This window comes from Ornithorhynchus anatinus, chromosome X1 (assembly GCF_004115215.2).
Source record: "Ornithorhynchus anatinus isolate Pmale09 chromosome X1, mOrnAna1.pri.v4, whole genome shotgun sequence".
In the NCBI taxonomy this organism is placed as follows: Eukaryota; Metazoa; Chordata; class Mammalia; order Monotremata; family Ornithorhynchidae; genus Ornithorhynchus; species Ornithorhynchus anatinus.
Window position 1 is genome coordinate 16,987,895 of NC_041749.1, and position 26,361 is coordinate 17,014,255.

At 46.5% G+C, this 26,361-nt stretch overlaps 1 protein-coding gene and 1 long non-coding RNA gene across 2 annotated transcripts in view; one reads left to right on the forward strand and one right to left on the reverse strand.

Annotated features, from left to right (window-relative positions):
• Positions 1–3,767, forward strand: part of ARHGEF37 (Rho guanine nucleotide exchange factor 37) — a 37,297-nt gene extending 33,530 nt beyond the window's left edge. The window contains exons 11-13 of the mRNA XM_029051241.2: positions 682–877; positions 2,142–2,314; positions 3,002–3,767. Of these exons, the coding sequence (XP_028907074.1) occupies positions 682–877; positions 2,142–2,314; positions 3,002–3,229 (597 nt within the window). The 3' untranslated portion in view covers positions 3,230–3,767. The remainder of the gene's footprint in view (positions 1–681; positions 878–2,141; positions 2,315–3,001) is intronic.
• LOC120638052 overlaps positions 1–26,361 on the reverse strand; it is a 59,282-nt gene that overhangs the window by 21,296 nt on the left and 11,625 nt on the right. The window lies entirely within an intron of this gene.

Consider the following 26,361-nt stretch of genomic DNA (forward strand, 5'->3'; position numbering starts at 1 on the left):
GCTGACAAGTGGCAGAGCTGGGATTCGAACTCATGAGCCCTGACTCCAAAGCCCGTGGCATTGTGGATAGAGCCCGGGCCTGGAAGTCAGAAGGTCATGTGTTCTAATCCCGCCTCTGCCACATGTCTGCTGTGTGACCTCGGGCAAGCCATTTCACTTCCCTGGGCCTGAGTTACCTCATCTGTAAAATGGGGATTAAGAGTGTGAGCCCCATGGGAGACAGGGATTGTGTCCAACCTGATTAACTTGTATCTACCCCAGTGCTTAAAACAGGGCTTGGCACATAGTAAGTGCTTAAGAAGTACCATAATAATTATTATAATTATGATTACCACACACCAAAGCTCGTGTCGGGAGGCATGGGGGGGGTTGCTGCACCAGAGTAGCCCATCGGCCGATGGTATTAATTTCATTCAATCGTATTTATGGAGCGCTTACTGTGTGCAGAGCACTTTACTTAGCGCTTGTACTAAGTACAATTCAGCAACAAATAGAGACAATCCCTACCCAACAACAGGCTCCAAGTGTAGCACTAATTGAGCACTTACTGTGTGCAGAGCACTGTACTAAGAGCAGAACCCTGTGGGCAGCGGACCTGCACAAGAAGGATCTCTGGGGGATTTTACACGGCGTCACGAGGTGCTTCTTCTAGCATTTTCCACGTCTTCCCTCCTCTCCCAGCCTCTCAGCCCTAGAACCGAGCGACAGGTCCAGGCGCTGGTGAGCAAACATGGCCCCGACAAGCTGTACCAGGTGACCAGCAACGTCAGCGGTAGCCGAGAGCTGGACCTCGTCCTGCAGAGGGGGCAGATCGTGGCCCTCCTGCAAGACCGGGACACCAAAGGCCACCGGGATCGGTGGCTGGTGGATTCTGGAGGTAAACCCGGGACCTGGGAAGCTGCTGCCGCTCTGAGCCAATCGGATCAATCCATCAGTGGTATTTATTGAGTGCTCGCTGTGTGCGGAGCACCGCCTTGAGCGTCTGAGCGAGGACGATTCAACAGAGTTCGTAGTCACGTCAGTTTTTTTAGTTGTTTTTGTTCAACGCTTACTACGTGCTAAACAATGGGGAAGCTACAAGCTTATCCCACACAGGGCTCACAGTCTTAATCCCCATTTTTACAGATGAGGTAACCGAGGCTCAGAGAAGAGAAGTGACTTGCCCAAGGTCACACAGCAGACAAGTTGGCAGAGCTGCGATTAGAACCCAGGTCCTTCTCTATTCCGAGGCCCGTGCTCTATTCACTAGGCTATTCTGCTTTCCCTGAGGGCAAGCTGTCGGAGAAGCATTGAGACGTCCGAGGCAGAGAAGCAAGTCAGGGTTTTGGCTGTGGGAACTGGATCACTGGCTAAATCCTTAAGGAGCCCATCTTAAAGTGCTCTCCCGTCTTTCTGCTCACGTCTTTGCACTGAGTGAGGGAAGGAACCCTCTCTTGGATGGAGTCTGTCACACCCTTCATTTTGGGGAACCTTCCAAAGATGATGGGTGTTGCAGCAGACTCGTTCCCCCACTCCCATCCCCATCATCTCAGTATCTTTCAGTCATTCATATTTATTGAGTGCTTACTGGGTGCAGAGCACTTGGGAGAGTACGATACAGCAATAAATAGTCACATTCCCTCCCTGCTGCTCTCACCCTAACTCCTAAAATATAGCCAGATGAAAAGGGGATCAAGTTGGAGAAAGGCTGGAGAAAGGGGGTGATGGGTGGGCTGCCCCTCCCTGTTAGAGTTTAAAGGAATTATAACGGGAAGCTGGCAGAAGTCAACCAAATTCTGGAATTGACCAATAGCAAGCAACGTGGCACAGTGGGTAGAACGTGAGCCTGGGAGTCAGAGGGTCATAGCTACTAATCCCAGCTCTGCAGCGGTACCGGTAGGGCTTAAATACAAGAATAAGTGGAAATTTATTGAATAATAATAATATTTTAAGGGCTTACTACGTGCCAAGCGCACTAAGCCCTGGAGCACAAGATTCCTTCACCCTGCTGGGGTTCCTGAACCACTGGTTTCAGGGAGACCGGTTTCCTCCACCAAGAGAAGGAATCGGAGAAGACTCCACAGCAGTGTCGACTGCAGGGAGTCTCTCCCCACTGGAAAGAGGGCTGGATCAGACTCACAATACACCATGTGTCTTTGCAGGTCACCGAGGGTATGTGCCAGCTGGAAAGCTGCAGCCCTACCACCTGGTCCAAACTCAGACCTCCAAGACCCAGACGTTGGCCCCGGATGAGGCGGGAGAAAAGAGAAGACATTCTTATACGCCCCTGGAGAATCCCAAGGCCCCAATCCACTTTGTGGAACCTATTTTCCAAGTACGAAGGTTTGATTGAAAACCCGGGGATTTCTGTTCTTTCTGCAGATGTAGGCGCGGGCACCTAATTCTTATCGTACCCTTCTGCCCAAACCTCGAGGAAGTTGGGGAAAGGAGAGACAGAGAGAGGGAGGGACAGAGTGACAGAGACAGAATGGGGAGGTACCAGCTTGAGAAAGCAGGGCTACGGTGATTTGCCTATTTAGACTATCATTCATTCATTCATTCATTCAATAGTATTTATTGAGCACTTACTATATGCAGAGCACTGTACTAAGCGCTTGGAATGGACAATTCGGCAACAGATAGAGACAATCCCTGCCCAATGACGGGCTCACCTGCCTCTTCCTCTCCCCTTTACCCGGCACCGAGCCTGGCAACACAGATCCGAGAAATGATGCAGGATTCAAACGGGGATGAAAATGTGGGTCAAGATGGTGTCCGACCTGATTAGCTTGTACGTACCCCGGCGCTTAATACAGTCCCTGGACGTAGTGAGTGCTTAAAGATTACCACAAGAAGCTAAAACAAACTGAACCGTCCCCAGAGCGGCGCTATCAGGACCGGGACCCTGCGGGGCGAAGTCCCTCCGAGAGCCCACCCCAGTCGGAAGGAAACTGGGATAGCGGCAGTTTAGTCTCTAGGCCCGGTCGTGCTTGCTCCTAAGGCTTTCCCTGTGCACTTTCAGGTGGTGGCGGCTTACCCGTTCGCTGCCCGGAGCGGGCATGAAGTCAGCCTGCAGGCTGGTCAGGTGGTGACCGTCCTGGAGCCTCACGACAAGAAGGGCAGCCCCGAGTGGAGCCTGGTGGAAGTGAGCGGGCAGCGGGGCTACGTGCCTTCCGCCTTCCTGGTCACGGTGCCCGTCCCGGAGCCCTGGGGCTGGGGCTCGGCTGCTTTGGGGGGACCGGCTCAGTAATGGGCAAGTACCGTGGAGGCGCCGTATCAGGCGGAGGGGCCGGCGATGGCGTTCGAAGTTAGAACCTGAGGTTGACTGGACTCCCGGTGGACGGAGAGGAAACCCAGGGTGGGTGAAGAGGAGATGGGGCAGAAAGGGAGGAAGCCTCTCACCTGCGGTCTCTACCCCCAGGTCTTGGTGGTCCTCGAGGACTGCAGGAGAGCTAATTGTCAGGCCTGGGGGTGGCATGGGATCAGGAGGGGAGATGTGGGTGACACTGTGAGTGAGGTAAAGGGGCCAGAGAAGAAGGGTGTGCGGTTTGTGTGTGGGGGGGTGGGTTGTTCGGGGATGAAAGCCCAGTGTAGACCCTTGGGTAAGAATCAGGTAGCTGCCAAGCGGTGATGGGTGGGCTGAGCCTCATCGATAGAATCTGAAGAAGTTATATCGGGAAGTTGGCAGAAGTCAACCAGATCTAGGAACTGACCACTAACAAGCAGTATGGCTTAGTAGATACAGCATGGGCCTCGGAGTCAGAAGGTCATGGGTTCTAATCCCAGCTCCGCTGCTTGTCTGCTGTGTGTCCTTGGGCAAGTCAATTTACTTCTCTGTGCCTCAGTTCCCTCATCTGGAAAATGGGGATTGAGACTGGGAGCCCCATGTGGGACAGGGACCGTGTCCAACCCGATTTGCTTGTAGCCACCCCAGCGCTTAGTACAGTGCCTGGCACCTAGCAAGAGATTAATATCACAGTTATTATTATTATAAATAACCACCAGCCTTGGCCTAGAGGAATATATAAAACACAACAGGGTGATATTAGGAGCTTTGGGAGGGAATCTCTCTGGGGCTCTCACTAGCTACCTGTTGCTTCCAAACCGTAACAGTCAACACCATTCATTCATTCAATCGTATTTATTGAGTGCTTACTATGTGCAGAGCACTGTACTGAGCGCTTGGAATGTACAATCCCACTAGTAAAGAAGGTAATGACTGAATGAATTTAGAGACTGAGTCACTCCCTTCTGTCAGAGAGGACTAGGGAACAATGGAGCAGTGATATGAGCAGGGTACCTTTGGTAGGGAATGTTCCAGAACCCCAGTCTCCACAAGACAGTGCTTGAATTATTTCCATGGACATTCAGTCCCTGTTTGGGCCACTCTAGCCTCTTCCTGGCTTAGAGATGTGATCAACTGGACAACAGAAGTAGAATCGTGGTGGTTTGGGAAACCGTTTCCTCCGCTGAAATGATCACCGCAGCCATTGTGAAGAAGCCGCTCAGAAAAGTACCCTGGACCTTGGTGCCACTGAAAGAGGAGTGATTTTAGGGGTTTGTGGTAGCGGATACCTTAAGGTTATGCTATCCCCCTCTGATTTTCAGAATTGTGCTTCCAGGTGGGCTGACAAGCATCTGGGTATCAGTTAGCTAGTTCTGCTTCCAGAGGGCTACTCATTAGGCCTTGGAGAATGCATAGTCTCTCTCTCCATGCTGCCACTTCCAAAACTGCGTGTCGGAAATGTGTGACTCTCACATATACTGGGGATTGTGCGTTATCACCAGCTTTTAATTAAGGATTTACCAATATATTTTGTATTTAGTTATGCACCCGACTTTAAATCAAGGTAAATCACTTCTGAAAGGGGTAGCCTCCCATCCTCCACTGCCCAAAAGCCTTACCTTTCCCTGCAAGTGGACATGGGCTGCCTTTCCTGCCCCCCAGGAATCCTGGTCCGCCACCTGGCTGAACACAGCCCTTCCAGAAGACCTACAGGTCCCAGACTCACTGCGTCGACCCTTCCTCCAGGATTCCCCGGTATCAGTTGAGTTGGGCTGCCCATCCTCATGCTCACCTGGTTCCAATTAAGCTAAAAGGGTCAGGAACTTTTTCCACAAATCGCTAGCTCCAGCCTCCTTCTCCCTAATCCTCTCCTGTGGTTGGCTGGGCTCCATCTGATGTTAACAGGTTCATTCATTCATTCAATAGTATTTATTGAGCGCTTGCTATGTGCAGAGCACTGTACTAAGCGCTTGGAATGGACAAATCGGCAACAGATAGAGACGGTCCCTGCCCTGTGACGGGCTTACAGTCTAATCGGGGGAGACGGACAGACAAGAACAATGGCAATAAATAGAATCGAGGGGAAGAACATCTCATTAAAACAATAGCAAATAAATAGAATCAGGGTGATGTACATCTCATTAACAAAATAAATAGGGTAATGACAAAATAAATAGGGTAATGGAGTGCCAATCACTTGAATGGCCCTCTACATAGATGACCTTTCTCTTTGGGAGGGGTTACTTAGGAGTGAAGGAGAAGCAGCACGGCCTAGTGGATAGAGCACGGGCCTGGGAGGTAGAAGAGCCTGGGTTCTATTCCTGGTTCTGCCACTTACATTGTGGGTGACTTTGGGTAAATCACTTTATTGGTCAGGGTCTCAGTTACCTCATCTGTAAAATGGGGATGAAGACTGGGAGTCCCGTGTGATGCATCGACACATTCAACTTGATTTGCTTCTATCAACCTTGGCCCTTAGTACAATACCTGGCACAAAAGCCCTGAACAAGTCCAATGAAAAAGAAGTAATCACCCATCTGAGAAACCTCTGGGCTCATCTCTCTATCTCCAGGGGAGGGACTAGCCTCGCTTGACTGTAGGGTGGCCTTGCGGAAAGAGCACGGGCCTGGAAGTTGGAGGACCTAGGCTCTAATCCCGGCTCTGCCAACTGCTGTGTGACCTTGGGCAAGTCACTGAACTTCTCTGTGCCTCAGTTTCCTCAACTGTAAAATGGGGATTAAATACCTGTTCTCCCTCCTACTTCGATTCTGAGCCAAATGAGGGACAGGGACTGTCTTACCTAATTAACTCGCACCTATCCCAGCACTTAGAACCATGTTTGACACATAGTTAACAGTTTAACAAATACCATAAAACAAAAATTACCAGTGAGCCCAGAAGTAAGGGGTGATTCGTGGCCACAAATCCTTGAAGTCTCTAGCTGGATTGAGACAGAGCGAGGTGGTGATCTGTTGATAAGAATTCCCATTTAAGCTGGAAACCATTTCAAATAGGAACACTCTCTGCTATATAGTGTGTACTGCAATCAAACAGTCAATCAATGGTATTTATTGAGCACTTACTGTGTGCAGAGCACTGTACTAAGCACTTGGGAGAGTATAACAGAATTCGTAGACATGTTCCCTGCAGAATGATGTGCACTAAATGCCACAAGAGGCCTAATCAAATGCTGATTATGGATACCATATTCCAGAAGGGGAATCCTTAAAGTTTCTTAGAACACAGAGAGCATGAGTGTTGGTCCTCAGAAATGACATGGTTAAGAGTTACGAACATCTGGATAATGAGGAAAGTTATTTTCCAAAAGATTTGGACTCCTGGCAGAGACAGGATGACAGATGGGACCAGTTGTCTGCAGTGAATTCCAAACAATGTGCCTTTGTAGAGAAGCCAGGACTGTGGTTCTGTAGATTTTTGTTGTTGATGTTGATCAGTGAGTCTATAATTATTAAATTATTTAATAATTTATCTGATCTCATTTGGTTTCCCAAGTGGGGAGCATAAACGAGGAACTCCAGGTTTGGAAATCAAAAGTTCTGGTTCCGATTCTGCCGTTGACTCATGGCAGAAACTTGGGGTGTGTGTGGGGGCGGAGCGGGGGGAGGGGAGCTGAACTTCTCTGAGCCTCAGTTTCCCCTTCTAAATGAGGAATGGTACATGTTGGTTCATATCTGGGAAGATTTCCTGAGATTAATAACTGATATTGTAAACTTCTTGTAATAAAGACTTGTTGCACTGAAGGAAAATATTCTTTTTCTTAACTTTACTCTGGCAGTGGCAGTACCCTGGTGTTAAAATGTGCTCATTCAATCCAAGTTTAACTACTTCTCCAGAACCTCCAGTGATTGCCCATCCACCTCTGCATCCAACAGAAACTCTTAACCATTGGCTTTAAAGCACTCAATCACCTTGCCCGCTCCTACCTTACCTCACTGATTTCCTACTACAATTTAACATACTCGCTTTGCTCCTCTGATGCCAACCTGCTCACTGTATTTTGATCTTGTCTATCTCGTCACTGACACCTTGTCCACGTTCTGCCTCTGGCCTGGAACACCCTCACCCATTCAGATAGGAAAGACCCCCCGACCCTCGTCACCTTCAGAGCCTTAATAAAATCACATCTTCTCCAAGAGGCCACCCCCCAACTAAACCCTCATTTTCCCTACTCCCTCTCCCTTCTTCATCAGCCTTGCGCTTAGATTTGTATCCTTTATTTACACGCTCTCAGCCCCACAGCACTTACACAGTCATAATTTATTTTAATGCCAGTCTTCCCCTCTGGACTGTAAGCTCCTGGCGGAGAGGGAACAGGTCTACCAACTCTGTCCTTGTACTCTCCCAAGCACTTAGCACAGTAAGCTCTCAATAAATATGACCGATCACCTGTTACTCCGCTGAACATTACATATTTTAGCACAGAAGAGGCGAAGACGAAGGTCCGAGGCTGGGATTAAGGGAAACAGAATCCATCTTGGGGAGAGAAAGAGACCCGATCTGGAGAAATAAGGCAGAGGAAGTTTCCTTTTGTCTCCGAACCCTCTGGCAATTAGAATTTCCGGCCTAGGACACTGTGGCCAGTAGAATTTCCCAACCTTATAGCCTGTGACTGCCCATTTGGATTTGAGAACTGGGAGCATGTTGTAGGAAGGGAATGTGTCTACCAACTCTGTTGCATCGTACCCTCCCAAGTGCTTAGTACAGTACTCTGCACACAGTAAGCACTCAATAACTGCCGCTGATTGATTGATGTTACTACTATGATGAAAGATGGAATACGTAAAGCTAAACTAACAAAAAAACAGAGGCAAGAACGAACGTTATCAGGGCACAAAAATATTATGGTTAAAAGAGGCCATTTTTCAAGCTCTTTTATCACCCAGGTGGGGCTGTCCAGGGCCTAGCAGTCACCACAAGCTTTTCCAAGTTTTATTTCCCTTGCTACTTCAACTTTAACATTTCCAAATTGCCAAAGCACTTGAGTCCTTAAGCCACCCTCCCACCACTTAGTCCTTATGTTTATATCTTTGGCTTCCACCTACCTGTAATTGATTTCAGTTTCTCCTCAGGTGGGTTGCAGGTTCTTTGAGGGTAGGGATCATAATAATAATAATGTTGGTATTTGTTAAGCACTTACTATGTGCAGAGCACTGTTCTAAGCGCTGGGGGATACAAGGTGATCAGGTTGCCCCACAATTAATCCCAATTTTACAGATGAGGGAACTGAGGCCCAGAGAAGTGAAGTGACTTGCCCATAGTCACATAGCTGACAAGTGGTAGAGCCGGGATCCGAACCCATGACCTCTGATTCCCAAGCCCGGGCTCTTTCCACTGAGCCACACTGCTTCTCTTGTCTAGGCAGCAAGGCCTAGTGGATAGACCACGGGTCTGGAAGTCAGAAGGACCTGGGTTCTAATTTAGGCTCCGTCACGTGTCTGCTGTGTGACCTTGGGCAAGTCACTTCACTTCTCTGTGCCTCAGTTACCCTACCTGTAAAATGGGGATTAAGATTATGAGCCCCATGGGACATGGCCGGCGTCCAACCCTATTTGCTTTTATCTACCCCGGTGCTTTAGTACAGTGCCTGGAACATTAGTAAGCACTTAAATACCATAATCATTATTATTAACTCTAGTCTTCTCTCCCAAATGCTAACCATGGTGCTCTGCACAAAATAAGAGCTCCCAACATAGGATTGATCGATTCTAAAATCTGTGAAAGTGTGCTATTACAGCCTCCCACCCCCTGCAACCCACAAAACACACAAACCCCCCAATCCTTCCCACCCCCGCCCCTCTCCCCAGTCAGGCCAGAATGGCCGGCAATCATTTTGACAGTACAGTTTTGTGTGAGTGGAAACATCCATATCTGTAGAGGGAAGTTTTGAGGATGTACCACTGTTAAAAATTCTGAGATCGACTTCAGATTCCAGATGAATTACAGAGCAGCTATGGTGAATGTTGTTGGCAAATCTTCATTCTCAACAAACTTGGTTTACATTCCAACTGACCACCCAGAGGAAAGAAGTGTCTTTTATCCCTCATAATAACATGCCCTTCTATATATTTTGTTTTCAATTTCAGATACTTTATTTTATGCTTAATTCGTTCCCTTTATAGTGTGCCTAAAGAACAGAGTTCAATCCTCATTCATGTTAATGTTTACATTTTTACATACTTTCTACAGCAATGTCAATCTGTTCCTTTGACCTGAGGAGCTGAAGTGAATCTTGAAAAAATTCAATACCATTTGTGTTACCTCCGGGGTAATATCACCTAGAAGTTGCCCTGCAATTTCTTGTACTTTTTTTCTTATTTTATTGTTTTATACCCATTACACCCAACACTTCAAATTCCCCTTCAGGAAGCTAAGGATTGGAAAGAGTATGGGCCTGGAAGTGAGAAGACCTGGTTCTGACATTTGCCTGCTGTGTGACCTTGGGGAAATCACTTCACTTCTCTGGGCCTCAGTTACCCTCATCTGTAAAATGAGGATTAAGACTGTGAGCTCCAAGTCGCACAAGGCCTCTGTCCAACTTGATCAGCTTGTATTCATTCATTCAATAGGATTTATTGAGCGCTTATTATGTGCAGAGCACTGTACTAAGCACTTGGAATGTACAATTCGGCAACAGATAGAGATAATCCCTGCCCATTGACGGGCTTACAGTCTCTATCCGGCCTCTTAGAACGGTGTCTGGAACACAATAAGCGCTTAACAAATACCATGAGGTAAAAAAATACATAGGGTAGCCTGCTGTTGATTTAAACAGACTTTAGAAGAGAGAAACTTTGTTGTCAATCAATCAATCTGGAATATTTATTGAATGCCTACTGTTTTCAAAATATTGAAAAAAGTGCTAAGTAAAGATCATCTTCAAAGTCCTTCTGAAATCATCCCATCCCCTCCAGGAGGACTTCTCTGATTAGCCTTTCTTCTCCTTAGGTCATATCCTCCCAACGACCACCTCAGGAATTTGGTGACATTTCTGCACTCATGCCCTCCCAATCAACCGTCATCTTCATCAGTGGCATTTATTGAGCACTTAACGGCGTGCAGATCATTGTACTAAGCGCTTGGGAGAGTACAAAACAATGTAGTTGGTAGACGTGACCCCCTGCCTGCAGTGAGCTTACAGCCTAGAGGGAACTTACCCGTAACATTTCTGTCCATAATAACTCATCTCTCCTACTACTTACCCATTTTCCCATCCTCATAGCCATCTTTCTGCCTTTCGTCCTCCAAGCTGTAATTTATTTTGTGTGTTTCTCCTCTAGAATGCAGGCTAGAGGCACTCAGTATACTATTAGTTGACTGACTGATGGCAGATAATAATAATAACGATGGCATTTGTTAAGCGCTTACTATGTGCGAAGCACTGTTGTAAGCACTGGGGGGGATACAAGGTGATCAGGTTGTTCCCCCATGGGACTCACAGTCTTCATCCCCATTTTACAGATGAGTTAACTGAGGCACAGAGCAGTTCAGTCACTTGTCCAAAGTCACGCAACTGACAAGCGGCAGAAACGGGATTAGAACCCATGACCTCTGACTCCCAAGCCCCTGCTCTTTCCACTGAACCATGCTGCTTGTTCTGCAATCCAATCCAAAGATCTGCAAGATTAAGAGCTTTACTAATTTTTTCAATCAAGCGCAGACCGGATGTCACCAAAGACGACTGGGCTGTCGACTCTGGATCTTTTAGCTCATTCTGCCACTGACCTGTCAAATGATCGTTCTGTACCATCTGTAAACTGGACACATGGATATCTATCTCTCGTTGAGAAGCATCATGGCTTAGTGGGTAGAGCAGGGGCTTGGGAGTCAGAGGACATGGGTTCTAATCCCGGCTCCGCTACTTATCAGTTGTGTCACTCTGATGTCACTTAACTTCTCTATGCCTCAGTGATCTCATCTGTAACTGCAAGCATGTGGGACAATGTGATTACCTTGTATCTAAGCGCTTAGAACAGTGCCTGGCACATAGTAAGCACTTAACAAATAATATCATCATCATCTTAGTTGCCACAAGCGGGCTTAGTCTCCACTGAGATCCTGAGATGCTTAGATTATGGGATTCTCAGTTAAGAACTATTTCCGTATAATTTATTCCAAGCAAGTAGTTAAAATATGCTAGCACATCATAAGGATGCTAAGGATGCTAATCTGAGCTTTCTCTGACTAAGCCCTCATTTTCTCTTCTCCCACTCCCTTCTGCGTTGCCCCGATCTGCTCCCTTTATTCATCCCTCTCCTTCCGCAGCACTTACGAGCATAACCGAATTGTATTTACCCATCTAGACTGTATTCTCGTCATGGGCAAAGAATGGATCTACCAACTCTGTTATATTGTTACATTGTGCTCTCCCAAGCGCTTAGTACAGGGCTCTGCACACAGTAAGAACTCAATAAATACGATTGATTGATGGATTGATGATGCAACAGGTGCTGTCCATGTTAGTGCAAAGGGCAGTTTTCTGCCTCTGGCATCCTGGCAGCGGGTGGAGTTCCACGGAGAGGCTGGTGATGGTGGGGATTAGAACCGCTCTGAATCCCAGGGTTTCCCATTTTTAATAATAATAATAATAATAATGGTGCTTGTTAAACACTTAGTATGTGTCGGGCACTGTACTAAGCACTGAGATAGATGCAAGGGTTGGGGTTGGATACATTCTCTGCCCCCCGTGGGGCTCGCAGACTTAATCCTTATTTTACAGATGAAGGAACTGAGACTCAGAGAAGCAAGTGACTTGCCCAAAGTCACACAGCAGACTAGAGGCTTGGCCGGGATTAGAACCCATGACTTTCTGACTGCCGAGCCCGTGGTCTGTCCTCTACACCATGCTGCTTCTCTAAATAATAACTGTGGCATTTGCTAAGCACTTAGTGTGTGTCAGGCAAGTGTCGGGGTGGATATAAGCAAATCGGGTTAGACACAGCATGGAAAGCAGTGTGGCTTAGTGGAGAGAGCCTGGGCCAGAGAGCCAGAGGACCTGGGTTCTAGTCTTGGCTCTGCTATTGGCTTGCTATGTGACTTTGGGCTAGTTACTCAACTTCTCAGTGCCTCAGTTTCCTCAACTGCAAAATGGGGATTCACTACTGCTTTTAGACTGTGAGCCCCATGTGGGGCAGGGACTGGGTCTGACCTGATCATCTCTACCCAGTGCTTAATACACTACTTGGGATATAATAAACACTTAAAAGCCACCATGGCTATTAATATTCTTATTGTCATTATTATTATTCTTGTTAGAATTAGAGCCCAATGTTCTGACACTTTGAGAAGCAGCACGGCCTAGTTGAAAGAGCACTAGTCTGGAAATCAGAGGAGCTGGGTTCTAATGTCGTGCACTAAGCAGCGTGGCTTAGTGGCAAGAGCCCGGGCTTGGGAGTGAGAGGTCGTGGGTTCTAATTCTGGCTCTGCCACTTGTCAGCTTCATGACCTTGGGCAAGTCACGTCACTTCTCTGGGCCTCAGTGACCTCATCTGTAAAATGGGGATGAGACTGTGAGGCCCACGTGGGACAACCTGCTTACTTTGTATCCACCCCAGGGCTTAGAACACTGCTTGGCACATAGCAAGAGCTTAATTTCCCAATTGTCTCTATCTGTTGCTGAATTGTACATTCCAAGCGCTTAGTCCAGTGCTCTGCACATAGTAAGCGCTCAGTAAATACGATTGAATGAGTAACATCGGCTCTGCCACTGGTCTGCTGGGTGACCAACAGGCAAGCCACTTCACTTCTCTGTGCCTCAGTTACCTCATCTGTAAAATGAGTATTAAATCCTTCCCCTTGGGACTTAGACTGTGACCCCTTTGGAGGACGGGGACTGTGTCCAACCTGATTTCCCTACCCCACTGGGCTTGATGTATAGCAAAGCGCTTAACATATACCATAAAAAACACAAAGTGACCCCTCTGGATTTTCCCCTGCTCGTTATCTGCTGAAGCAAGGGCACGGCCAGAGGCCCTGGCATCTCTATAACCTGTTTTGGTGGCAGAAGGATCCCAATTCCCCTTCTGGGGGAAGCAGCGTGGCTCAGTGGAAAGAGCCCGGGCTTCGGAGTCAGAGGTCGTGAGTTTGACTCCCGGCTCTGCCGCTTGTCAGCTGTGTGACTGTGGGCGAGTCACTTCACTTCTCTGGGCCTCAGTTACCTCGTCTGTAAAATGGGGATTAACTGTGAGCCTCACGTGGGACAACCTGATGACCCTGTATCTACCCCAGCGCTTAGAGCAGTGCTCTGCACATAGTAAGCGCTTAACAAATACCAACATTATTTTTAGCCTGGTCCCCTGGATCGCCTTGTGCGACGATTGGCTGAACGTTCAACTGTTGGCCACTAGGTGGCTCTAAACGCTCACCTACCCAACTGGGAATCAATCAATCAGTCCTATTTCCTTCCTTCATTCATTCAATAGTATTTATTGAGCGCTTACTATGTGCAGAGCACTGTACTAAGCGCTTGGAATGTACACTTCGGCAACAGATAGAGACAATCCCTGCCCAGTGACGGGCTCACGGTCTCAACAGGGGAGACAGACAGCAAAGCAAAACAGAACAAAACCCAAGAAGACATCATCAAGATAAATAGAATCAAGGAGATATACACCTCATTAACCAAATAAATAGGGTAATAAATAATACCTACGAATGAGCACAGTGCTGAGGGGAAAGGGAAGCAGCGTGGCTCAGTGGAAAGAGACCGGGCTTGGGACTCAGAGATCACAGGTTCGAATCCCCACTCTGCCACCTGTCAGCTGTGCGACTGTGGGCAAGTCACTTCACTTCTCTGGACCTCACTTCCCTCATCTGTAAAATGGAGATTCGGACTGTGAGCCTCTCGTGGGACAACCTGATGATCCTGTATCTCCCCCAGCACTTAGAACAGTGCTCTGCGCATAGTAAGCGCTTAAGAAATACCAACATTATTATTACTAAAGGGGAAGAGCGGGGATGGGGGGGAGGGGGAAGGAGGGGGATCAGAGGGAAAAGGGAAACATATCTCAGTCTTGTCACATTATAAAGCCCTAGATGAGAAAGTTCTCTGAAGGAACGAAAGTGGTACAAAGCTTTCAGAATAAAAACAAGCAGCATATATACAGCTGGGTGGACGGCAGAATTTGGAGAGCGTCTAATCAAGGAAACATAATGAGTGGGCTCTTTTTAATGGTATTTGTTTGAGTGCTTACTATGTGGAGGTCACTTCAAGCTCCAAATGGAACAGAACCAACTGGGGGTGTCTAGTACCCTCCTGAGGAGCCTGAAGGGAAACTAGCATTTGATTTCTGAGGCTTCCATTTCTCTCTCCATATCGTCTCTTCATTTATTCAGCCAACGGGAAACTGCTAGCAAGTTCATCGGATGTGTTATGCAAATCATCGGGACATTTTAGACTTCAACCCCAAACCTTTCTCTGAGAAGGAAGGGAAAAAGCGAAAGGCTCCGGACAAGTAAGATTGCTGAAACTGAAATGATCTGCTCCCCTCAGCTCACCGAGCCGCCGTGCCATCAACCCTATCAGTTCTCTGTCCCTGGTAAGAGAGGAAAGGCTTGGAGCAAAGGTCGCTGGACTGAAAAATCCCCTCTTTTTTCTCTTGATATCCCAGTTGGCTTTCTATGCTCCTCCCGAGTTCACCTCCTATCCAGGGTGGTCAATTTATCCAGTTTTACCCAGGACAGTTTGGTTTTCAGCTGGTCTGTCCCCGATCCGGTAGGAGAAAGGAAGAGAGAGAGATTGGCAAAGGAGAGTTTGGCACGTTTTTGAGTGTGGTCCCGTGCCAGAGTTCAGAACTGACAAAAGCACAACTCCAGAATAAGAAAGAGTCCTGGAATGGCTCTTTCCGGGCAGTAGGTGACACTGGCATTCCTAGCTTGACCCCCTTGCCCCTGGAAGACCACTGTGACTATCTCCAACTTTTCCCACAAAGCCCACTTAGTTCAATTGATTGATTCAATCATATTTATTGAGCCCTTACCGTGTTCAGAGCACTGTACTGAGCATCTGGGAGAGAAGAGTACAACAAAAAACAGGTACATTCTCTGCCCACAGTGAGCTTACAGTCTAGAGTGAGAAAGACAGACATTAATATAAATTCTGGACTCTGGTTAGAAATGTGTTTTTTTAAAAAATTTTCAGCACTGATGCTATTGTTGGCCTCCCTACTTCTAACTGTATCTTCTTCCTGACTCTGTAATTTATTCTTTTATTTATATTAATGTTTGCCTCACCCTCTGGACAGTAAGCCTGTTATGAGCAGGGAATGTGTCTTTACTGTTATACTGTACTCTCCCAAGTACTCAGTACAGTGCTCTGCACACAGTAAGTGCTTGATAAATACAATTGAATGAACGAATGACCCTCCTGCTGTCTCTGAGCCAATGCGCTCTTTTGTCCCCCTCTGTGGAGTCCTTCCCCCCTCTAAATCTCCAAACTATCTTCCTTCTCACCTTCAAATTCCTCCAAAGAAAAGCCGCCTCCTTCAGCAAGCATTCCTCACCTCCTGGGTGATGTCATCCCTTCAGCCACTCTTAATACTTTTATATTTTTTGCTTTATTTAATAACTTGCTTTGATAATATCTGTGGTAGTCCACTTTATAGTATTAATAGTATTTAAGTGCTTACTATGTGTCAAGTACTTTTCTAAGTCGTGGGGTAGATACAAGGTAATCAGGTTGCACTGCTTTGCAGCTGCGTCTTCTGCTTCTAGTATACGTTCCCGCTCGGTGTTCAATACATAAGGGTGATGGTTTGCAGGATGATTTAAAACAAATCTAATCTGCAGAGCAGGGTTGCCATTTCATCCTAAAGGTTAGAGCTACTAAGCTATGAAAACTTCATCCCTCTCAGCCTTAGAATGTAGATCTGAGGAAGGTGAGCTATCAGGGAAGCTGATGATGTCTTCCCAGCAGCCAGCTGATCTCCTGAACTTTTATTTAAAGGATTTACCAAGAAGGGAAGCCTTCTATCTCTAGCTCATCAACACTCTGGAAAGGAATGGAGGTGAGATCCAAAGGAAGGCATTCATTCATCCCCTCTGAAAAAACCACTGCTCCAGAACTTCAGAGTAGGTTCCATTTCAGTCCCTTCCATTGACTTGTCTTTGTGACCGTGGACAAGTCACTGGAGGAGCAACGTGGCCTAGTGGATAAAGCACAGCCCGAAAGTCAGGAGGACCTGGATTCTAGTCCCTCCTTTGCCATTTGTCTGCTGTGTGACCTCGGGCAACTCACTTCACTTCTTTGTGCCTCAGTTACCTAATTTGTAAAATGGGGATTAAGACTGTGAGCTCCATGTGGGACAGGGACTGCTTGATCAGCTTGTGTCTGCCCCAGTGCTTAGTACACAACCTGGCACATAGTTAGCACTCTACGAATACCATTTGAAAAAAGTCATTTCTCTTCTTCATCTTCCTAGTCTAGGGCAAGGAGGAATGAAAAAATAGAAATCTACGAAGCAATTGGAATGGAGTGCTATAGACCCCTTGAGACATCATTACACTGTGAAGAGGATGAATTTGAGTTCTCTGGGAAACCCAACGCAAACCCGTGGAGAAATGAGACCAGCCCCTGACCGATACGTCCTCTGAGACGAGCTCCCTGGTCACTGAACGACCAAGGACCGTTTCCGGACAAGCAGTTACTCCTGGGGCATGTTTACGTTTTGGAGAGGAATCAAGAGGGTGGCAAAGGAGTCTGATGCAAAGCAAAACAGAGCAGATCTGGAAAGCCGGTTTTGAACAAGCGGGGACCAGGAACAGGGAAGGCTTTTGTGTTCCTGGCTCAGACCTTTGTTAGAGCAGATAAATGAGAGAAACCATGATCAATGTTAACTAATCTCTGTTGCGTTTCTTGCTGCACGCCAATCAGTGAATGGCATTTATTGACTGTTTACTGAGTGCAGAGTAATATACTAAGCACTTGGAAGGTACCATAGAGCAGACAAGATCCCTGCCCTGAAAGAACTAAACAGATAAAGGTCTTAAAAAGTCCCCAGACCCTAAGCCCCAAGTGCACTTGGATTTTCACCCTTAATTCACCCCACCCTCAGCCACCCGGCAATTAGGTACAGATCCGTAATTTATTTATATTAACATCTGCCTCCCCCTCTAAACTATAAGCTTGTTGTGGCCAGGGCACATCTCTCCCAACCCTGTTACAGTGTACACTTCCAGGTGCTCAGTACAGTGCTCTGCACATAGCAAGCGCTCCGTAAATACAAATGATTAACCGATTCTGCCACCTTCCTCCATTCCTGTGTTCCCACTTCAATAAGAGAGACAGAGCCAGCCTCCCAACCTCCACCTCTCCTTCCCATTTGTCCTTCTACAACACTCCCTCTGTTCTCCTCCACCCTTACCTGGTTGAGTGCTTACTATGTGCAAGGCATTGTACTAGGAACTGGGGTAGATACAAACTAATCAGGTTGGACTTAGTCCATATCCCACTTGGGGCTCACAGTCTTAATCCCCATTGTAACATTATTAAGTGCTGTTGGGTCGTTTCGATTCGTAGCGACTCCACGGACACACTTTCTCCAGTACTTCCTCCTCTGACATAAACTGCAACCTTTCTAATGGTTCTTCCATTATGGTCTCTATCCGTCTAGCTGCTGGTCTGCCTTGTTCATTTTTTCCCTGGACCTTTCCTAGCACTAGTGTCTACTTCAGAGAATTAGTTCTTCTGATTATGTGTCCAAAATATGCTAATCTAAGTGGAGTTATTTGGCCTTCCAAAGACCACTTGGGTTTAATTTGCTCTAAAATCCATTTGTTTGTTTTTCAGGCAGTCCACGGTATTCTCAAAAGCTTTCTCCGACACCACATCTCAAATGAATCGATGTTCTTCCTATCCTGTTTTTTCACCGTCCGGCTTTCGGATCCATACATCGTCACTGGAAACACCATAGAATTGACAATTTGTATTTTTGTGGCAATTGTAACATCAGCACATTGCTTGACTTTTTCCAAGCTCTTCATAGCAAGTCTTCCTACCATTAATCTTTGGAATGTTTCTTGGCTACTAGTTCCTTCATTATTGATTATCGATCCCGGGAGAGGAAAACTGTCAGCTGTTTCAATCTTCTCTCCATCCACTACAAACGTGTTAAAACTTCCAGTTGGGATGATCTTTGTTTTCTTGACATTCAAATGTAGGCCCATCGTTTTGCTCTGTTCCTTGATTTTTAATAATAAGCCCCTCAAATCTTCTTCACTTCCTGCTAGTAGGGTTGTATCATCAGCATAACAAAGGTCGTTTATACTCCTTCCTCCAATCTTTACTCCCGATTTGTCTTCATCCAATCTGGCTTCTCTCATTAGGTATTCGGTGTAAAGGATGAACAGATAATGCGATAAGATACATCCTGTTTTACACCCCCATTGTATTGATGAAGTAATTGAGGCACAGAAATGACTTGCCCAAGGTCACACATCAGAAAATAATAATGATTATGGTATTTGTTAAGGTATTTATTTTCTATGTGCCAGGCACTGTACTAGGTGCTGGGGTGGATACAAGCAAATTGAATTGGACACAGTCTCTGTCTCACATGGAGCTCAACTTCTCACTCTAGGCTTCAAGGCTGTCCATCACCTTGCCCCCTCCTACCTCTCCTCCCTTCTCTCTTTCCACTGCCCACCCCGCATGCTCTGCTCCTCTGCCACCCACCTCCTCACCGTCCCCGTTCTCGCCTATCCCGCCGTCGACCCCTGGGCCATACCCTCCCGCGGTCCTGGAACACCCTCTCTCCTCACCTCCGCCAAACTAATTCTCTTCCTCTCTTCAAAACCCTACTTACAGCTCACCTCCTCCAAGAGGCCTTCCCATACTGAGCTCCCCTTCTCCCTCTACTCCCTTTACCGCTCCCCTTCACCTCTCCGCAACTAAACTCTCTTTTCCCCCCAATTCCCTCTGCTCCTCCCACTCTCCCTTCCCATCCCCTCAGCACTGTACTCGTCCGCTCAACTGTATATATCTTCATTACCCTATTTATTTAGTTAATGAAATGTACATCGCCTTGATTCTATTTATTTGCCATTGTTTTAATGAGATGTTCATCCCCTTGATTCTATTTATTGCTATTGTTCTTGTCTGTCCGTCTCCCCCGATTAGACTGTATTCCCGTCAAAGAGCAGGGACTTTGTCTCTATCTGTTACCGATTTGTACATTCCAATCACTTAGTACAGTGCTCTGCACATAGTAAACACTCAATAAATACTACTGAATGAATGAATCCCCAGTTTACAGGTGAGGTAACTGAAGCACAGAGAATGTATTCATTCACTCATTCAAACATAATTTACTGAGTGCTTATTGTGTGCAGAGCACTGTACTAAGTGCTTGGAAAATACAATTCAGCAATAAAGAGAGACAATCCCGATCCACAACGGGCTTTCAGTCTAGAAGGAGGGAGAAAGACATCAAAACAAGTAAACAGGCATCAATATAAATAATGCCAGCTTTGGTGATGGATTGGATATGTGGGGTGATTGAGAGAGCAGAGTCAAGGATTTCACCAAGGTTTTGGGTTTGTGAGACAAGAAGGATGGTAGTGCCGTCCACAGTGATGGGAAAGTCAGGGAGAGGACAGGGTTTGGGAGGGAAGATAAGGAGCTCTGTCTTGGACATGTTGAGTTTTAGAGAAGTTAAGTGATTTGCCTAAGGTTAAACAACAGACAAGTGGCAGAGGCAGGATTAGAACTCATGACCTTCTGACTCCCAGGCCCATGCTCTATCCACCACGCCATGCTGCTGCTGCTTCTTTCCTGAGGTAGAGACCCTCTGGCACTTACCTGGGGCCCTCATTTCCCTAGAGAAAAGCAACTTTTGACCCCTTATGCCACTTCCACATTGAAAAAAGCCCAGTTTTTGCTGTGGCTGCTGGTCATTTCCTAGTTTTGCCTCTTCAGCTGCCACAAACCCCTCCAGCTTTACCACTCCTTCTAGCTCCTCAAAGTTGGAAGAAGGAGTACATTTGTGGGCATGAAGAATAGTTCGGTTTTAGACATGTTACTCTTGAGGTGTCAGTGGGACATCCAAACGGAAAAGTCTAGGAAGCAATAGGAGTTGTGGGATTAGGGGTTGGGGGTCTGTTTTGGGGAGTCTATCTAACTATCCACTAAGCCACGGGGAAGCAGGGATCGTGTCCAATCTGATTTGCTTGTATCCACATCAGAGCTTAGTACAGTGCTTGGCACATAGTAAGTGCTTAACAAATACCACAATTATTATTATTATTGGCATTATCAAGAAGCAGCATGGCCTAGTAGGTAGACCATGGGCCTGGGAGCAAAAGGGCCTGGTTTCTAATCCTGGATCTGTCTCTTGTCCACTGTGTGACCTTGGATGAGAGACTTCTCTGTGCCTCAGTTACCTCATCGGTCAAACGGGGCTTAAGACATTGAGGCCCATGTGGGACACCAACCTGATTAGCTAGTATCTTACCCCAGCACTTAGAACAGTGCCTGGAACATAGTAAGCGCCCTTATCTACCCCAGTGCTTAGTCTACTGCACTTAACAAATACCATTAAAAAAGTCATCTACCTAGAGGTGGTAGCTAAAGCCAGATTGAGTATATGACCTCCCAAGAATGTGGGTGTAATAGATCAAGAAGAATCAGAGACCCAGAGCAGGGTCTTGCGGGACTTCCACATGAAAGAACGGCAGAAACGAAATAAAAGAACCAGGTGAAGAGTAAAATCACAGTATTTTCAAGTGGGGGAATAGCTCCGAGGCAGTTGAAAAGTCAAGGAGGATTAGAACAGAGTAGATTTGGCTCTAAGAACATCTGGATAAACTTAGAGTGTGCTGTTTCAGTAGAATTAAGGGGTCAATAGCCTGATTGAAGAGGGTCAGAAAGAGAGTTATTAGAAAAAGAAATGAAGGCAGAGAACGTATAAGACCCTTTCTGTGATTTTGGATGTGAATGGTTGCAGGGAGAAGCAGCATGGGGTAGTGGATAGAGCATAGGCCTGGGAGTCAGAAGGTCATGGGTTTTAATCCCAGCTCCGCCACCTTGGGCAAATCATTTCACTTCTTTGGGCCTCTGTTCCATCATCTGTAAAATGGGGATCGAGACTGTGAACCCCATGGGGGACAGGGACTGTGTATCCATCCTAGCGCTTAGTACAGTACCTGGCACATAGATACCGTAGTGATTATTGTATCATTATATCATAATTGCTGGTGGTTGCTGAGGGATGGGCAGAGGCTTCGCTTTGCCGGGGGAAAGACCTGAGCTAGTTGGAGGACAGAAGGGAAGAGCTGTCAGAGCGAGGCCACGAAGATAGTTGAGGGTGGAGGGGGGTGAGAGGAAAGTGGGAACAAGCGGTTTTAGGAAATGAGAGGGAATAGGGTCAAAAATTCATGTGGAGGGAGTAGATTTGCAAACTGTAAATGTTCAATAAATATGATTAATAGCTCACTGTGGCCAGGGAACAGGTCTACCAATAGCATTATATTGTACTCTCCCAAGCGCTTAGTACTCTGCACACTGTAAGAGCTCAGTAAATACGATCTTATGATTCAGAGTATAGGTGGGAGACTTCCCCTTGAGAGACAGCAGGGAAGCAGGTGGAAGAGGAGGAAGAGAAGGAGAAGCAGCATGGCCTAGTGGAAAAAACACAGGCCTGGGAGTCAGAGGACCTGGGTTCTAATTCTGGCTCTGCCGCTAGTCTGCTGTGCAATATTGGGCAAGCCACAACTTCTCTGTGCTTTGGTTACCTCATCTGTAAAATGGGGATTACATCCTTCTTCCTCTGATTCAGACGGGGAGAGGGGCTGTGTCCAACCTAATTATCTATGTGTCTGACACATAATAAATGCCATAAAAAACAAACAAAAGCCAAACAACAGAAGAAGAACTCTTTGTGCCAAGCCTGAGCAATTGTGCCCAAGAATAAAGAGAAAGCACACATTTTTTCTACCCCTTGTATGCCCAGGCCCTCATGGATAAGCTATTCAACACTACTTCTGAGTGGCTTTTGGGCCCAAGTCAATCTTTCGGAGGCTCAATTGCCTCTAATAGAAGCTGAGAATAATGACCTACCTCACAGGAAGATGATGAGAAATGACTCATAATCATAGCTGCAAAACACACTGACAACATTAAGTACTAGAATAATAACACCGGATCTGGGAAGGGGTTGTAAAGCTGGTGAATTACTGCCCGATCCCTTGCTCTTACAAGAAGTGTACGTTGAGTTTCAACACATAACAGAAAACATCTCCTGAGCGAGCTATTCAGTGGAGGAAAAGGACAGTCACCCGAATGAAAGTTCGGCACGTGACTTCAGCAAATCAGGGAGCAAATGAGGTACTGTGTCCATCCTGATTATCTAGCCCAGCTTTTTTATTCAGTGTTTGGCATGTAGTCATCACTTTACAAATACCACAGTTATTATGATTATGAGAAGAAAATGAAATCAGATCCCAAACCAGAAGTCATAAAAGAGACTCGCTGCCAGCCTCTGGCCTGGAACTCCCTCCAGTATGACAGACAATGACTCTCCCCCCTTCAAAGCCCTATTGAAGGCCCAATCTCCTCCAAGAGCCTTCCCAGACTAAACTTTCCTTTCCTCTTCTCCCATTCCCTTTTGCATCGTACTGACTTGCTCCCTTTATTCAACCCCCCTCCCAGACCCACAGCACTTTGGTACATATCTGTAATTTGTCTATTTATATCACTGTTGGTCTCCCCATCTAGACTGAAAGCTCACTGTGGGCTTATGTGTCTGTTTACTGTTTTATAGTACTCTCCCAAGCGCTTAGTACCGTGCACCGCACACAGTAAGTGCTCACTAAATACTGTTGACTGACAGACTCACCTGAGAAGCATAGCTATTTCCACTGTAGATCAAGAGGAAACTCTTCTAGTTACTCTCTGTGAGTAAGCGCTTAAATTCAGTGAGTTCTCTGTGAGCCCATTGGGGGCAGGGATTGTCTATTTTTTGCTGAATTGTACTTTCCAAGCGTTTATTGGCAGTGTTCCGCACACAGTAAGCGCTCAACAAATACAATTGAATTATTGAATTAATTTACCTTCCAACTCAGCAGCTCATCATTGCTTCAATCGATCATATTTATTGAGCGTTTACTTTGTGGTGAGCACTATACTAACTGCTTGAGAGAGTTCAATACGTTACTGTTGATAGACATGTTCCCTGCCCACAAAGAGCTTACAGGCTAGGGGAGGAGACAGGCATTAATATGAATAAATACACAGCTAAATTCTTTCATTCGTTCATTAAGAAGCAGCATAGGGTAGTGGATAGAGCACAGGCCTGGGAGTCAGAAGGTCACGGGTTCTAATCCCAGATCTGCCACTTGTCTGCTATGTGACCTTGGGCAAATCACTACTCTGGACCTCAGTTATCTCATCTGGAAAATGGGGATTGAAATCGCGAACCCCACTTGGAACCGGGACTGTGTCCAACCCGATTTGCTTGTATCCACCCCAGTGCTTAGTAGTACAGTGCCTGGCATGTAGTTAGCGCTTAACAGATACCATTCTCTTCTAAATGGGTCCCATCTGGAGTCAGTTCCCTCACTTTTGTCTTTAAAAGGGGCAGTGGATTAAAACTTTAAAAATAACCTCCGTATATCAGTGGGATCCAGTGGAAAACCATTTAGTGCATGTATGACAGCAAACACAGTGACACAATGGCTCTTTCTCTCTGCCCATGACACCGTTGTCTATTTTAGAAATATCAGTAAACTTCACTTCCCTAAACCTCACAGCTTTCTCACGCTCAAATGTCTCACCCTACCCATGATCTGCTCCCATCTCTTTCTGGATCTGCGGCCTCTCTCTTTCTCCAAACTAAGGTGCCCCAATAGAAGGGTGACTGTGTGCTCTGTGTTTCAATCAATCAGTGGTATTTATTGAGCATCTACTATGTGCAAAGCAGTGTACTAAGCACTCAGGAGAGTACAAAACAACAGACCTTACAGTCTAGAGGGGGAGACAGACATGAAAATAAGTTATGGATACGTAGATAAGTTCTGTGGGGCTGAGGGTAGGGTGAAAATCAAGTACTTAAAGGGGACAGATCCAAGTGCCAGGGTGATGTAGGAGGGAGAGGGAGTAGGGAAAATGAGGGCTTAGTTGGCAAAGGCCTCTTGGAGGAGATGTGATTTTAATAAGGCTTTGGAGGTGGCGATCTGTCATATATGAAATGACAGGCCAGAGGGAGGATGTGGGAGAGAGGTCAGCAGCAAGATAGAAAAAATAGAGGTACCGTAAGTTGGCAGTGAAGGAGCAAAACGTGTGGGCTGGTTTGGAGAAGAAAATCAAGCGTGATAAGGTAGGAGGGGACGAGCCAGTTGAGTGCTTTAAAAGTCAAAGGTAAGATGTTGCTGTTGGATGCAGAGGTGGACGGGCAACGGTTTGAGATACTTGAGGAGTAGAGAAATGTGGAGTGACTTTTTTTTTTGAAAAATAATGTGGGCAGCAGAGTGAAATAAGGACTGGAGTGAGATGGGAGACAGGAAAGTCAATCAATCAGTCAATCAATGGTATTTATTGAACACTTACTATGTGCAGAGCACTCTTCTAAGCCCCTGGGAGGGTAAGACACAAAAGAATTAGCAGCCACGTTCCCTGCCCATAATCAGCTTACGGTCTAGAGGGGGAGACAGACATCACTATGAATAAATAAGCAGTTTACGATAAATAATTTAAAGATATGTACATAAGTGCTTCAGGGTGGGGAGAATATCAAATGTCCAAAGGTCACAGATCCAAATGTATTGACTACGCAGAAGGGAGAGAGAGCTGGGGAAAAGAGGGTTTAATCAGAGAAGGCCTCATGGAGAAGATATGACCTTGATTGTGCTTTAAAGGTGGAGATAATGGGGGTCTGACCTATGAGGAGGGGGAGGGAGTTCCAGGCTAGGGGAAGGATGTGGGAAAGGGGTTCTGCGACAAGATAGATGAGATCAGGGCAGCGTGAATAAACTGGTGCCAGAGGAGTGGAGTGTGCGGGCTGGGATGGAGTAGATCAGTGAGGTAAGATGGGAGGTTGATTGAGCGCTTTAAAGCCGACGGTAAGGAGTTTCCGTTTGATGTGGGGGTGGATGGGAAGCCATTGGAGGGTCTTGAGGAGTGGGGAGACATGGACTGAATGTTTTTGTTGATAAATGATCCATGCAGCAGAGTAAAATATAGATTGGAGTGGGGGGAGACAGGAAACCAGGAGGTCAGCGAGGAGGCAGATTCAGTAGTCAAGGCGGGATAGGATAAGTGCTTGGACCTGCACAGTAGTAGATTAGATGGAGAGGAGGGCAGATTTTAGCCATGTTGTGAAGGAAGAAGTGACAGGATTTGGTGACAGATAGACTATGGGGGTGGAGTGAGAGACGAGTCGAGGACAACACCAAGGTTACCGGCTTGTGAGACAGGGTGGATAGTGGTGTTGTCTACAACGATGGGAAAGATGAGGGAAGACGGGGTTTGGGTAGGAAATTAAGGAGTTCAGTTTTAGACATGTTTAATTTGAGGACAGCTTAGAGACTGATGCTGTCAAGATGGGATCATTTCTGATGTGCCCCTCTCTAGTTCATTCTCCTTACTTATAAATCTTAGATTGTAAGTCGCACAAAGGACAGGGACTGGGTCTAATTCCCTTCTGTGTATTCTCGTTCTGTTCTTAGTACAGTGTTTTGCACACCGTTAGTGCTTAATAAATACTATGCTGACTCTGGCCATCACCTCTGGGGCTGCCTGGTTCTGCTTTGTCCCTGGGTGGAGGGCAGGGGATATGTGTGTGTGTGAGTGGGGGGTGGAGGGGGAGTCTGTGTATTTGTGTGTTTGTCTTTCCAGATTTTGGCCTCACCCCTTAGCTCAGGAGAGGAGAAGACGACAACCCCACAACCATGCCCATCGAGGATGGCTCAGGCCCAGAATCCTTGTAGTCATACGGGACGTGGCAGTCTGCTCCCCTGAGCTTTCTGAATAATAATAATAATTGTGGTATTTATTGCTTAATATGTGTCCGGCACTGTACTAAATGCTGGGGTAGATACAAGGTAGATTGGACCCAGTCCCTGTTCCACATGGGGCTCACAGTATCAAT